Genomic DNA, 15,015 nt, shown 5'->3' on the forward strand with positions numbered 1-15,015 from the left:
GGCTAGTACTCCTGGTGGCTCTGGATTGGCCCAGGCATCCATGGTATGCAGATTTGTGGAGGCTCGTGGTGGAGGACCTCCTTTGTTTTCAGCCGCTCGTGGATCTGTTGCAGCAGGGGCTGGTTTTTCACGAGGATCTGGCTCTATTCTTTCAAAAGGGAAACTTTGATAAAATGAGGAAAATAGTTTAAAAAAAAAAAACTGAAAGGTGCAGCTGCAAAGGTTAAGTGTTCAACAGACATGGATAGACATTGTTTAAAAATACAATCCTGGAGGCGCAGTCCAGATGTATTCCACGCATTAAGAAAGGTGGAAGGAAGGCAAAACTATTACTGTCATGGTTAAAAGGTGAGGTGAAAGGCTATTTTAGCCAAAAAAAAAATCCTTCAAAAATTGGAAGAAGGATCCAGCTGAAGAAAATAAGATAAAACATATGCATTGTCAAGTTAAATGTAAAACATTGATAAGACAGGCGAAGAGAGAATTTGAAATGAAGTTGGCCGTTGAGGCAAAAACTCATAATAAAACCTTATTAAAATTATATCTGAAGCAAGAAACCTGTAAGGGAGTCGGTTTGACCATTAGATGACAGAGGGGTTAATGGGGTTCTTAGGTAAGATAAGGCCATTGCAGAAAGACTAAATTAATTCTTTGCTTCTGTGTTTACTAATGAATATGTTGGGGAGATACCAGTTCCTGAGATGGTTTTCAAGGGTGATGAGTCAAACTGAACCAAATCACTGTGAAAGATGTAGTAGGCCAGATTGACAAACTAAAGAGTAGTAAATAACTTGGACCGGATGGTATGCATCCTAGGGTACTGAAGGAACCCAAAAATGAAATTTCTGATCTATTAGTTAAACTCTTTAGCCTATCATTAAAATCATCCGTTGTTTGTTCGATAAAGGAAAATGAAAAATAGAGGGGAAAAAAAAATCATCCATTGTACCTGAAGACTGGAGGGTGGCCAATGTAACCCCAATATTTAATAAGGGCTCCAGGGGCAATCTGGGTAACTATAGACCAGTGAGCCTGACTTCAGTGCCAGAAGAAATAGTGGAAACTATTCTAAAGATCAAAATCGTAGAGCATATAGAAAGACATGGTTTAATGGAACACAGTCAACAAGGATATATCCAAGGGAAGTCTTGCCTAACAAATCTGCTTCATTGTTTTTGAAGGGGTTAATAAACGTGGATAAAAGTGAACCGGTAGATGTAGTGTATTTGGATTTTCAGAAGGCGTTTGACAAAGTTCCTCATGAGAGGCTTCTAAGAGAACTAAAAAGTCATGGGATAGGAGGCGATGTCCTTTCGTGGATTACAAACTGGTTAAAAGATGGGAAACAGAGTAGGATTAAATAGTCAATTTTCTCAGTGGGAAAAGGGTAAACAGTGGAGTTCCTCTAGGATCTGTACTTGGACCGCTGCTTTTCAATATATATATAAATGATCTGGAAAGGAATACGAGTGAAGTTATCAAATTTGCGGATGATACAAAATTATTCAGAGTAGTTAAATCACAAGCGGATTGTGATACGTTACAGGAGGACCTTGCGAGACTGGAAGATTGGGCATTCAAATGGCAGATGAAAATTAATGTGGACAAGTGCAAGGTGTTGCATATAGGGAAAAATAGCCCTTGCTGTAGTTACACAATGCTAGGTTCCATATAAGGAACTACCACCCAGGAAAAAGATCTAGATATCATAGTGGATAATACTTTATAATCGTTGGTTCAGTGTGCTACAGTAGTCAAAAACAGCAAACAATGTTAGGAATTATTAGGAAGGGAATGGTTAATAAAACGGAAAATATCATGCCTCTGTATTGCTCCATAGAGAGACCACACCTTGAATACTGTGTACAATTTTGGTCGCCGCATCTCAAAAAAGATATAGTTGCGATGGAAAAATTACAGAGAAGGGCAACCAAAATGATAAAGGGGATGGAACAGCTCCCCTATGAGGAAAAGCTGAAGAGGTTAGGGCTGTTCAGCTTGGAGAAGAGACAGCTGAGGGGAGATATGATAGAGGTCTTTAAGATCATGAGAGGTCTTGAACGAGTAGATGTGAATCTGTTATTTACACTTTCAAATAATAGAAGGACTAGGGGGCATTCCATGAAGTTAGCAAGTAGCACATTTAAGACTAATCGGAGAAAATTCTTTTTCACTCAATGCACAATTAAGCTCTGGAATTTGTTGCCAGAGGATATGGTTAGTGCATTTAGTGTAGCTGGGTTCAAGAAAGATTTGGATAAGTTCTTGGAGAAGTCCATTAACTTCTATTAATCAAGAATACTTAGGGAATAGCCACTGCTATTAATTGCATCAGTAGCATGGGATCTTCTTAGTGTTTGGGTAATTGCCAGATTCTTGTGGCCTGGTTTAGCCTCTGTTAGAAACAGGATTCTGGGCTTGATGGACCCTTGATGTGACCCAGCATGGCAATTTCTTATGTTCTTATGTTTTGGCCCTTGAGAGGGCTCACCTATTAAAGAATGGATATTCTTCTGAAATGATTGCTACCTTACTTTACGCTCGGGAAATTCTCCACTTCCTTGGCTTGTGTGAGTTTGGCGAGTGTTTGAGGCCTGGTGCAGGGAACGCAGTGTTCTCCCTCATTTGGTTAAGATCCTGATTATTCTGGATTTTTTTGCAGGATGGGTTGAATAAAGGATTGGCCCTTAATTTCTTGAAGGTACAGGTTGCAGCTCTTTCCTTTTTCAGGTGCATGGTAAATGGTATGTCTTTATCGTCCCATCCTAATGTGGCCTGTTTCTTGAAGGGAGTGCAGAACATTCAGTTTCCTTTGTGAAGTCTTAACCTGGTGCTGGATTTTTTAGCAGGCCCTACCTTTCAACTGCTGCTCAGCCTTGCCTTGTGATTATTGACCCTGAAGACAGTGTTCCTGGTAGCTGAATGTTCTGCGTGTCGCCTTTCCGAGTTGCAGGCCTTCTCTTGCTGGGAGCTGTTCCTTTGGGTGACTCCAAAGGCATTGCAGTTGCATACTGTTCCATCCTTCTTGACTAAATTCGTTTCGAAATTTCATTTGAATCAGTCAGTTTCCTTGCTGTCCCTGAATAAGGTCAGGGCCACAAAGGAATATCTCCTCCTTCATTCCTTGGATGTCCAGACTTTTCATGTGGTATCTGGAGGTTTCTGAACCTTTCCGAAAGTCTGATCGTCTGTTTGTCCTTCATAGTGGAAGGAAGCAGGGCGAATCAGCTTCACAGGCTATGATAGCTCGCTGGTGGTCACGACTGTGTAGTGGATGATAAGCCATTGCCTACTTGGGTTAGGGCCCATTCCACTGGAGCTCAGGCAGTGTCATGGGATAGGTTATTGAATCCCGTCAACATTTGCTGAACAGCAGCAATGGTCCTCCTTACACACATTTCCAGGTTTTATCGTCTGGATGTGCAGGCCCAGGAGGACAGCCTTGCACGTGTGGTGGTGTTTGGACCACGGGCAGCCTCCCACTCTGAGTAGGTTTGGTCTATCCCACTGGTCCTGAGCCAAATGTCTACATGTAGGAAATGGAGAAATTACTTACCTGATAATTTCATTTTCCTTAGTGTAGACATATGGTCTCAGCTTCCTGCCCTCGGCTGTCAAATGATTGTATTAATAGTCCTCCTGTGGAGAATCTGATCCCAAGAGATTACTGGTAAGTGTTCACCCAGTCCCTAGCTAGGGGCAGGGCCGGCGGAAGCACTAGGCGAACTAGGCGGTCGCCTAGGGCGCCAGCTTCCCGGGGGCAGCACTGCCCCGGTAAAATTAAGAGAGCCGCCGCCCCCCCCCCCCCCCCCCCCCCGATAAAAATAAAACAGCCGCTGCCGGCAGCCCGTCCCAAAAGACCCATCTGACCTCCCCCAGCGGTTCGCGTGGCTCCCGGTCCCTCCCGCTGCTCTTTCTTCCCTGCTGCCGTTGCCGCCGGGCTATCAGCACGTTCAAGCCCAGCGGGAACGGCAGCGGTGCAAAAAAAAAAAAAAAAGCTGTTGCATCCGCGGCTGGTCTTCCCGCCCCCCCACCCCCCCTTTGAACCGGAACAGGAAGTGATGCGTGGGAAGAAAGAGAAGTGCTGCGTGAAAAAATAGCGGCGACAGCAGCATCGGCCCCCGAGCAACTGAAGCAGCCGGTAATCGGGAAAGGAGAGAGCAGCACGAGCCTCCTGCGGCCGATTGGATTCTTCCTTCTTGGCCTGCAGGGGCTGGAGGAGGAGGAGCAGCTACCGTTTGTGCTGGGGGGGGGGAGGAAGTGAGTGAGAGAAAGAGAGAGAATCAGCCAGCCTGCCTGCCTGCCTGCGTGTGATTGAGAGTCTGTGTGTAAGTGAGAGAATGTATTTGATGGAGAGCATGTGTGTGTGATTGAGAGAAACTGGTCAGAGAGCTGATGTATGTGTATATTTGAGAGACAATGAAAGTGACTGCTCAAGGAGATGACTGATGTGTGAGACAGTCAGGGATGTGTGTGTGTGTGTGAAAGAGAGAAAAAGCATGGAAGTGAGAACTCTGGGTATGTGAGAGCATGGGAGTAAGAAGCCTGGTGTGGGGGTGTATGTGAAAGAAAGCATGGGAGTGAGAGACTGGTGAGTGTGTGTGTGTGTGTGAAAGAGAGAAAAAGCATGGAAGTGAGAACTCTGGGTATGTGTGTGAGAAAGAAAGTGATTATGAGAGTGAGAAGCCCATATATGTAAGTGGAACACGGGAGTGGGAAGCCTGTGTGTGTATGGCATGAGAGAAACTGTTCAGGAAGGTGACTGGTGTGTGTGTGCCAAAGACTGTTTGGGAGATGATTAGTGTGTGAGAGACAGAAACTGGTCATGGGGGCATGACTGATATGGTGTGTGTGTGTGAGAGACATGGGCATTAAGGAAGAGGACCATGAGTATAGAGCTTAGCCACTACTGCTGCTTCTGGTGTGTGCTACAGCCTGCATAGAAGAGGAGTAAGAGAGCTGCTGGAGGGGGTAAGTAAAGATGGCTTTTCAAGTTTATTTTTCTTGATTGACTGCCATTTTAATTATTTAATATTATGTGATGTCTGCTTTTTTTGTTTGAGCAACAAGTATAGCTTTGGTTTATGTTTATTTTATTTATTTTTATTTATTTATTTGTAAAAGAGTTTCTATACCGTCGATAAGACAAATCATCTCAATGGTTTACATGGCATAAAAATGTCAAATAAGTGTTCTGTTATAAATACAGACTTCGTTATTTTCATTAATGCACAATGTAAGTTAATTGTGTGTGTGTGGGGGGGGGGCGGCATAGCTGACGTTTCGCCTAGGGTGCCTAATACCCTTGCACCGGCCCTGGCTAGGGGGTACCTATGTTCTTGAGTTTGTTGGTTGAGTACAGTTATGGTTGACTATTTTTAATCAAGCTATTTTGCTAGTCTGTCCACAGTTACTTTTGAAGAGAATACTGGCAGGCTGAGGTCACTGCAGGAGTATATATACTGAGATATCAGCTTGCTCTGTCTCCATCTGCTGGCAGGGGAGCATAACCCACTGGTCTTGATTCAGTCTGTCTACACCAGGGGTGGGCAATTCCAGTCCTCTAGGGCCACAAACCTGTCGGTTTTAGGATATCCTAATGAATATGCATGACATAGATTTGCATACAACTGAGGCAGAGTGCATGCAAATCTCTCTCATGCATATTCATTAGGGATATCTTGAAAACCAGACTGGTTTGTGGCCCTCGAGGACCGGAACTGCCCACCCCTGGTCTACACTAAGGAAAATGAAATTATCAAGTAATTTCTCCATTGGACAAGTTCCCAGAGAGAGAAATTCAGAAACAATTAGGTGGATTTGGGCAAACCCATTGTGGGTTTATCTCTGGGAATGAGCAGAAAGAAAATGGATTTGCTGGGTATTTCCTAATGGCCTGGATTGGCTATGGTTAGAGACAGGGTGCTAGGCTTGATAGACGTAACCCAACATCGCACATCTTCCTTAAACAAGACTATATGGGTAAAATTTCTAACTACTTGGTCCATTTTAGGATTAGAAAGAACATACCTAAAAATAACTTTTGAGCACTTGCAGAAGCTTAGTGGTAAAGCTATAAGTGCAGTTGAGGTTTAGCTTGCCTGCTTTGTCAAAGGTAATATGACAAATCAGTCACAAGCATAAAGGAGACTGGTCAGGGGACCCAGAGATTAAAACCATAACTTTTCACTAGATGTGGATTTTTTCTGGGGTTTTTTTTTTTGTTTTTTTTACACTTTGATATTACTACAGGGAATGTTTGAGATTAGAGCAGAGTTTTTCTAAAGCCATAGTGGATCAAGTTAAACCAGATTCTCTTCAGGTTATTAAAACAAATATGAGTTTCCAGAGTAAATGTGACACAGCATTTCAGCATTACATAAGTCCCTTCTTGTTAACTGTGTTAAAGATCTTCAGAGGGATAACAGTGTTAGTCTAGCGTAGGAAAAATGACAAGAGGAAAGTGACCCTCTTATAAACTAACCAATTTGAGGCATGAGCTTTCGAGGGCCAAGTCTTATTTCATCAGATGTTTTAAAATGACCCTCTCTTATGGTGTTAATCTGAATTTTTTTTATTTTTCACATCAGATATTAGACATCCAGAAGAGCTATCGCTTTTAAGGAAACCAAGAGACCCAACAAAGAAGAAAAAGAAAAAGCTTGATGAGGGTGAAGATGAGGCACTTGAACTGGAGGGACCGTTACTCACTCCAGGATCAGGTAAGTAAAGGAAACTAGTTTCTTCTATGGGAGCAATCCTGGGATAGAGAAGGGCAAGATCCATTTTTGAAAACAGTAAAAGCAAATGTAGCAGAAATGTCTTAATTCAGTATCCGTCACAAACATGATTTATTGCAAAATTTCATTTGAAAAGTATATTAAATTCTATACAAATTTTATATTATGTTTTGTTCCGAGGTGATTGATCCTGGGGCCAGTTCTTCTCAGTCTTTTCATGAATGATATTGTAGAAGGTTTAGAGAAGATTTGTCTCATTGTAGATAAACATTATTTGCAATAGGATGGACATGCCTGAGTGAGTAGATAGAATAAAAAGTGCTCTAAATTTGAGTGGTCGAGTCCTTGGCAGTAAGATTCAGTATGAAAAAGTGGAATGTCCTGTATTTGGCATGCCGAAATCCAAGTGATGAGGTGTTGAGGTTCTGATGTCTGCTGATCAAGAGAAAAACCTTGCTGTAATCAAATCTGAGGATCTTAAAAGTACCAAAACAGTACAATAAGGCAGTGACCAGAGTCTCAGGAAAGTTTAAGGTACATAGGGAGAAGCATAATCGGAGAAAAGGAGGTGATAATAATTCCTGTATAATACACTGGTGAGACTTCATCTGAAGTATTGTCCAGTTCTGTAGACAGTGTAAGGCTCTGCCAGAGCAGGTCCCTCCTAGACACAGAGACCGGGCTTAGCCTCATCAGTTCAGGGGCTGACTTAGTTCATTGTGAGGAGGAATTCCATGGAGCAGGGGGCCATTTCTTTTATCCAGGCTTGGGGCTTTCCTGGGTACAGTCGGTGTCCTCTGCATGGAGTTTGATTTCTAATGTGCATTCAGCACACTTGGCACAGCAGATCACAATGCTGTCCATGGTGCCAGCAGGGAGCACTTTTGTCATGTATGTCCAAAAGTCCATCAATGAATGTCATGGTGTGGAAATCTATGGTACCATAGATTGAGTACCATCTATGGAGTAAGGTAATAGACAGGCGATTTCAATGCAGTTAGGTGGAGCACTCTGAGATGGCCACCTCAGCCACAAAAGATGCTGGGTCTCTGCTCAGCTTTATTGGCAGCCTTGAGCGAAGGATGAGCCAATCTGGGTTTTTGAAGACAGTCTCATCCAACTCAGGATCAGAGGGGCCCTTAATCAGTGGGAAACCAGTTATAGGAGCTAATGAAGTATTTCTCCTTAACATCTGAGGACCAAAGAATCTCTCCTATCCAAGATGGAGAAGATTTTCCCACATAGTGGGACTGCTCCATGTCTTATACTAGGGCATACTTCACTGCAAGAACTTAGTTGTGTTAGACCTCATATGAGGTGATGGACCCTCCACAAATTATGGTGTGAAGAAGTGGGGTCAGTCAACAGTTCCTTCTGGACATTTCCCTGCTGAATCAGTGGAGGTCTCTATCTTGGTCACTATCTTCATCAGGGTTGTGGTCTAATGTTTACCCATTGTCAGGAGACAAGGATTCCATCTGATCCCCTTCTGGGTTTGGCACAACATATCTCCCTTTTGGAGGTCTGTGCTACTCCAGATTCTTCGGTAAGCTGGTGAAAGCTGACTGTCAGTGTAAATAGAAAAGGAACAGAAGACAGAAGTCTTCAGGCTTTTTCAGTTCTTCAATCACCAGCAGATTCAGCAATTATCCTGGTTTACAAACTTATCCAGGAACTGTAGATGAGGATGTAGCAGACATCTACATGTTTTCTGGTAGCCCATAAACTAGATTAAAAATACAGCATTCATGCCAATCTGGATTTTGGGATTGTCCAATTGCCACACCACTACATGGATGTAGAATCTGCATTGAAGTTTGTGAAGTACATTGGTGATTACTTCAACATTTCCCCAAGGGGAAAGACCTGAGGACGTTTGGATGTATTTGAGTAGGTGGTCTTCGAGTTTCATGCTGAGTGTCCAGATTGCAGCTCTCCAAAGCTACATGGTGCAGCATTTGCAATGCTGGTCTTTGGTTAAGGTGTGCTGGGCAGTCACAAAGGGTTCCCTAGGCACCACTGGTGATGCCAGTTACCCTGAGTTGCTGTCAGGGAGCCAATTTTCGTCCAGGGTGCATTCGTCCTAGAGCTGGCCCTGAGTTTTTTCATGAATGTTTCTAGAAGCTAAAATCTTCGATGGAATTATCAGATCCTGAGCAGGTGAATTCGTCAAGCAGTGGGAAACTTGAAGGAATGTGAAAAGCATCTTTATGGTTCCATATAGCTTTTGTAGTGGCCTAAAGGCTCACACATTTGTAGGCAAGTAGCCTCAAGACATGCATAAGCATCTTGCTGATGTGCCCTATACAATGGAAAAATCTGTTTGACAATTTGAGAAAGTAGCTTTGATTTAAGAAGATTAAATCGTTGGTCATTATGAGCTGCGATAGACCAACTGGTCCCTGCCAGATGCCAGTACCTCTTAGAAATGCTCCTCCTTCAAAAGATCATCCCTTTTACTTTTTTCAGCATCAAGCTGCTGCTCACGGTCTGCAGAGGGAAAGGTATCTGCTTAAACAGACACCAGTTTTTGATGACTGAGATCCGCCTCTCCACTTTGTCTTGTGGGAGGAGAAGAGTTCAGTGCTTCTTCCCAGAATGCAAGGACCAGTGGATCCTGAGAATTGTTTGTCTACTGCTAAGCTTTTTTTTTTTTTTTTCACCTTTCTCAGATCCAACAGATTTCAGTCTTTAATGCTGATTCTTCTCAATTGGCTCAATTGCAGCTGGAGGTGAAGATTTTCTCCAGGAGAGGGTCATCTAACTCTTCTTCCCAGGAGTGTGGCCAGCATTCTATTCTTGGTATTTCCTCATCTCCCAAGAAATCGGGAGGTTTAAGGTCTATACAGCACTCACAAAGACTGATCAAATTGTTTATTCTGGAGAGATTCAAGATGAACTTCCACCAGATCTTCCTGTCATTCAGCCAAGGGATTGGATAAGTGCTGTGGATCTGAAAGACTGTTTATTCACATATTTTCATTCATCCCACCCATCAATTCCTCTGGTTTGTGGGTGAAGTTTGGTGTATCTGCAGTCTCACGGTGGTTCATGAAATGCCTCACAGTAGTGGCAGAACAGTTTCATAAGAATGGAGTCTGCTTAGTCCCATACCTGAACGATTGGTTATATTGACTGTTCCACCTCTGTTAAGAGTTCTGAAGTACCTGTGTCCCTTTTGGCTTCTCCTCCAGTCCCTGGGCTTTCTGTTCAACTTTGCCATCTGATACCTGGATCTGGCTCAGATAATTCAGTTCATAGGAGCCTGGATAAACTCCCTCCAGGAAAATACATTTCTTCTATCAATAGGGCCATGTTGCTGGTGGTCCTACTAAGGGTCTGTGTTTAGTAGGATGGAGTGTCAGCAAGATTGGTCCTGGCCCTTCTTGGCCATATGGCAGCTGTGGTACATGCCCTTGATTCATCCGCATATACAAGACATTCAGTGTGGTCTCCAAAGCCAATAAGATTGATTCTATCAACCACTATCCCCAAATCCAGACTACATTGGCAGAATAAGCCAGAAATTCTGCATATGGGAATCTTGCTACACGCCCCACTGCATTTTAGTGGAAGTGCACCATGGAACCAAGAGTTGTGGTTCCCAGGAAAGCCATCTGCAAATTGACCACCTAGATTTGTGAGCAATTTGCTATGCTCAAAGGATTTTCCCATTTCCTCTGGACAAAAAATCTTGATCCATGCAATCAAATGGCCATCTTCTATAAGAATAGAACGGTACGGGCTCCTATACCTTTTGCCAGAAGGCCATTCAAGTCTGGTCATGGGCATGGCATCACAACCACCATCTCCAGGTTACCTACCATCTGGAAATCCAGACTACATTGGCAGACAACCTCAGCAGTATGTTTCTACTGCACAAGTCCTCCTTGAACTAAAAAAAAGCAGATTAACTTGTTTAGTCGCTAGGGAAAACCAGTGATTGAAGTCAGCCAGAGCTAGAAATTGTGCTTCATGCATCCAGGAAACTACAGATCAGCTCCTGATGCTTTTCTGCTAAGATAGAATGTCTGTACTTCATATCCTCTGATTTCTCTAATTGCTAAGACTGTCCAAAAGGCAAGGTCAATCCTTATAGCATCAGCTTGGTCTTGACAGTTGTGGTATCCATATCTAGTCAATCTATCAATTTAGTCTCTAGCTCCATTGGGAATATCTTAGTTGCTCATCACTCAAGGATGACACTTCCATCACTGGCCCTCAGAGCATAGATATGGTTTGCACAGTATTCTCTGAAGATGATGTTGAATGTACTGATTTCAGTTAGAAAGCCTTCAACTAGAAGATGCTATAGTTTCAAGAGGAAGATGTTCTTGACTTGGTGTGGGATGACTTATTCTGTGGCTCGAGTGACTTGCTTCAGTATCTCTTCCTCATGACCTCAAGCCTTAGCATCTCTCTAAAGTTCATTTGTGCTATTGTTACATATCACTAGCAGGTGGAAGGAGAACTGACCTCTGTCCATCCTTTGCTATCACAGTTCATGAAAGGACTGTGCCATTCCAGACTTCTGGTCAGTAAACCTCCAGTGCCTTGAGAGATCTAATGCAGGTTTGTCTCAATTCAATGGAATTGCCTTTCGAACATCTCAAATTGATGTACTTGAAATTTATCACCTGGAAAATGTTTCTCATGGCTTTCACTTTGGCACTAAGAGTAAAGTGAACTGCAGGCTCTAATTTCATATTGACCTTATCTGCAATTTTTTCACAGTAGTGGTTCTGTGGATCCACCCAAGTTCCTTCCGAAAGTGATGACTGTTTTCATTTCAAGCTATTGTGCTTCCTACATTTTTTCCAAGACCACAAAGGAGAGTAGGTTCTTCACTCCTTGGACTGTAAGAGGACTTGACCTCTTACAGTCCAAGCTTCTCGGCTGTTCCTGTTCTTTGATCCCAATAGATTGGGAAGGGCCGTTACCACAAGAACTCTGCATACAGTTCACTGACTTTCAGATTACTCTCATCAAGTGAGAGCCATGATGCCTTTGGAGGCTCATCTCGGGGCACTTCTATGGAAGACACATGCAAAACTAGTAGCTAATTCTGTGCACAGCTTCATGTCCTTTTACTGTTTGGACGGCATGACTCAGAGACAAGCAGTTCTGTACACCCATTAGTCAGCCTGTTCGCCCAGTAATCCACTCTCCATCTGGTGAGGTTGTTACCTTTAAATGCTTCCACAGTGCAGCACTCAGCTTGAGATTCCCCATGCATAATGGCTAATTCATGCCTGCTTGTCATTGGAGACCACCTGTTTGCTTACCTGTAAAAAAAAAAAAAAAAAATTCTCTGTAGAAAGCAGGATGAATTGGCTGTTCTTAATACCCACCTGCCTCCCTGGAGAATAGACTACTTCACTAAAGCTTAAGATCTGGGAGAGACTGAGGGGCTCATGAAGCAGCATGCACACACACAGGAACTCCATGCATGCTCAGTAAGTCTTTCTTTATTGAGCTGTGAGTGTTGATTCCATGTTGGCACAATTGTATGACATCACCCATGCTTAATGTCTAATTCATTTTGCTGTCTACAGAGAACCTCTTTACAGGTAAGTAAACTTGATTACCAGAGGCTGGACAGATGCAGGATATAGACAGTGGAGGCAGCCTGAAGGGTGGCCAAAATGAGTCCAGTTCTGCATTAAAAACACTATGTAATGAGACCAAAGGATCTAAATTTGTATACTTAGAGGCATCTAGTTACTGCCCCCAAGGGTACTTGCAAGCTGGGTCTGACGTTGGGCAGGGGCCATTTTAAGCCTGTGAGCAGAGCTGGAGCAGGTAAAAGTAGTACCAGATTCAGAGACTAGATGCAGGAGATTCCTGCTACTAGACAAGCTGTGGTGATGTAACATTCGGTCTGCAGCAATGCGTCGTCGGCTACTGGAACAGGGCGAAGGCCAGGAACTGGGGTGAGATGTGGTTCCGGAGCCAAGCAAGGTGAAGGTTTGCCAGTAACTGAAGCTGAAACAGCTTCCTGATTCCCTGGAGCCCCTTTCTTATTGAGCCTTAGCCCAGATTGCTGGGGAAGTAGCTGCCAATTTCACTTTCTAGCTTTTCATGAACTCTGCTCAGTTGACCTTTAGCTTGCCAGCTATCTCAGTGGCTAAATTCTTGCCTTTTTTTTTTTTTTTAAACCACTTTCTGCCTTGAGTTCAATGCCTTTAGTTCTTCTTGGTACTATATTCCCACTGAAGTCCCGCAGGGTTCCAGACTGTTTTCCTTGTTTAACTGTCTAGCACCAATTGGCAGGTTACTTGCAGGCCTCTGTGTGGGATATTGCATTTATGCAGACGATACCCAGTTCTATATTGAACTGCAATCCTCCTTTAATGAACAATTCTAATGTTATCTTTATGTATGTCCACCATTAAGTCTTGGGTGACACATTATCTTTGAACTTGGTGAAAACAGATCTTCTGGTGCTACAGCATAATTCTAGTTTTGGAATTCCAAATACATTGATATGCAATGTATCTTTGAATATCTTCCCTCATGTTAAGTCTGGGTGTCTGGCTATTAGATCAGGTTTTTTTCAAGTTGAGTACTCGGTGGCCTTAAGGCACTGCTTAATGCCAATGACTTCCATTCTGTTGTGCAGGCATTAATACTACCATCACTTGATTACTGCAATGTGGTTTATTTGGGTCTGCCTGCCTTTGCTTTGAAAGCCCTTCAGCTGCTGCAAAATGTAACCGCCCATCTCATTTCTGGCGCACACAGGGGAACTTATTACCCCAGTGCTCTATAAACTACATTGGCTCTTGATTTAGTGGGGAATAAAGTACAAAATCTGTCCTGGTTCATTTCCTTGGGCAAATTCTCTTCTCAGAATCTATACCCCCACCAGGAACTTATGCTCACAAAGCAGCAGCTTGCTCGAGGTACCTTCTCAAACTTGCTTGACTCCAAGAAACCAGGAAAGAACTATTTCTATTGTTGCTCCAGACTTCTGGAACTCCCTCCATCAATTTGCAGTTTGAGACAGAGACACACAAATTTAAAGCTGGACTAACGTCATATTTGTTTAATTTGGTGCTTATGTGATTGTAAGCTTCACTTTCAAGTTTTTACATGAGTTTTGCATGCATTACCTTTCTCAATCAGGATTCATTTGTGTTATGTTTTTATTTTTACTTGTTTTAATTATGTATGCTTTATTGTAACTCGTTAAGAGCTATGTGCACCTAGCGATTCGTAAATTGTTAAATGCCTGCAAGTGCCTTTTCCTGGCAAGATGGCAGGGGAATAAGATAACATTCAAATACCTAAAAAAAAAATATATAAATGCACAAGCTATAAAACATCTCTGCATGGAAGAAGGTATAAGAGATGGTGTTAGTGCATGCACCTGAGGTTCCAGTAACCGGGTCTGAACGAGTGTGCAGCAAGCTCCCAGGCAAGAGCTTTGCTCCAGAATCTTATAGTTGTAGGCTGTCTTGCTTTACTAGGTGAACTGGCATAGAAAATAAGATTATATTCAAAAGTTGCATAGTACTTGAAGTTGCGATCTTACCAGGCACTAAGCTTAAGACTATCTGCATGGGAAACTGCACAACTCGGGTTACAAAACCACAAGTGTAAAATTGTGGCAATTCTTCTGGTCCTTTTACTGGCATGAGATGCGTTAAGTCCTTGCTGTCTGGTTGAGCCTGAACCCCCTGCTATCATTTCTCCAATAATATGAAGCCTAGAACATATTCCTTCACAGAAAGTGGGGTTGAATGCATGGAACTGCCTCCCCAATGGAGGGTGGTGGAAGCAAAATTGAAGAATCCTCCCTTACAAACAGGCCAATACAGTAAGGAGCGGTAGGAAGAGCTGTGTTAGTGCCGGGCGCACCCGCGGTTGCCACACACACAGTCCGGCTCACCTACCGCTCGATACTGTATTTAAATTGCTTGCAAATGCAAGCTGTGTCTAAGAAGCGTCCGTGAAGCGTTAGGCCCGCGCAACCCATTTTACTGTATAGAGCGCTGTACAGTATCCTGGGTGCGCTGGCCTAACGCTTCACGAACACGCTGGTATCTGTCATTTCAAATGACATTTGAAATGGCAGGTACCAACGAAGTGGACGGTTCTCCTACGCTCGAGATTGCCAGTCCTCTCTCCCCTCCTCCCGAAGCAAGGCGCATAAAGCAGCCTTGCTTCGGGAGGAGGGGAGAGAGGACTGGCAATCTCGAGCGTAGGAGAACCGTCCACTTCGTTGGTACTTTTTTTTTTTTGGGGGGGACTTTTTTCGATTTTTTTCCGC

The 15,015-nt window shown here is 43.3% G+C and overlaps 1 protein-coding gene across 8 annotated transcripts in view; it reads left to right on the forward strand.

Annotated features, from left to right (window-relative positions):
* FERMT2 (fermitin family member 2) overlaps positions 1–15,015 on the forward strand; it is a 242,672-nt gene that overhangs the window by 133,389 nt on the left and 94,268 nt on the right. For all 8 annotated transcript variants that reach the window (XM_029598311.1, XM_029598304.1, XM_029598302.1 and 5 more), the window contains exon 4: positions 6,591–6,722. In XM_029598311.1, coding sequence (XP_029454171.1) covers positions 6,591–6,722 — 132 coding nt within the window. The remainder of the gene's footprint in view (positions 1–6,590; positions 6,723–15,015) is intronic.

Source organism: Rhinatrema bivittatum, chromosome 4, assembly GCF_901001135.1.
Source record: "Rhinatrema bivittatum chromosome 4, aRhiBiv1.1, whole genome shotgun sequence".
NCBI classification, from domain to species: Eukaryota; Metazoa; Chordata; class Amphibia; order Gymnophiona; family Rhinatrematidae; genus Rhinatrema; species Rhinatrema bivittatum.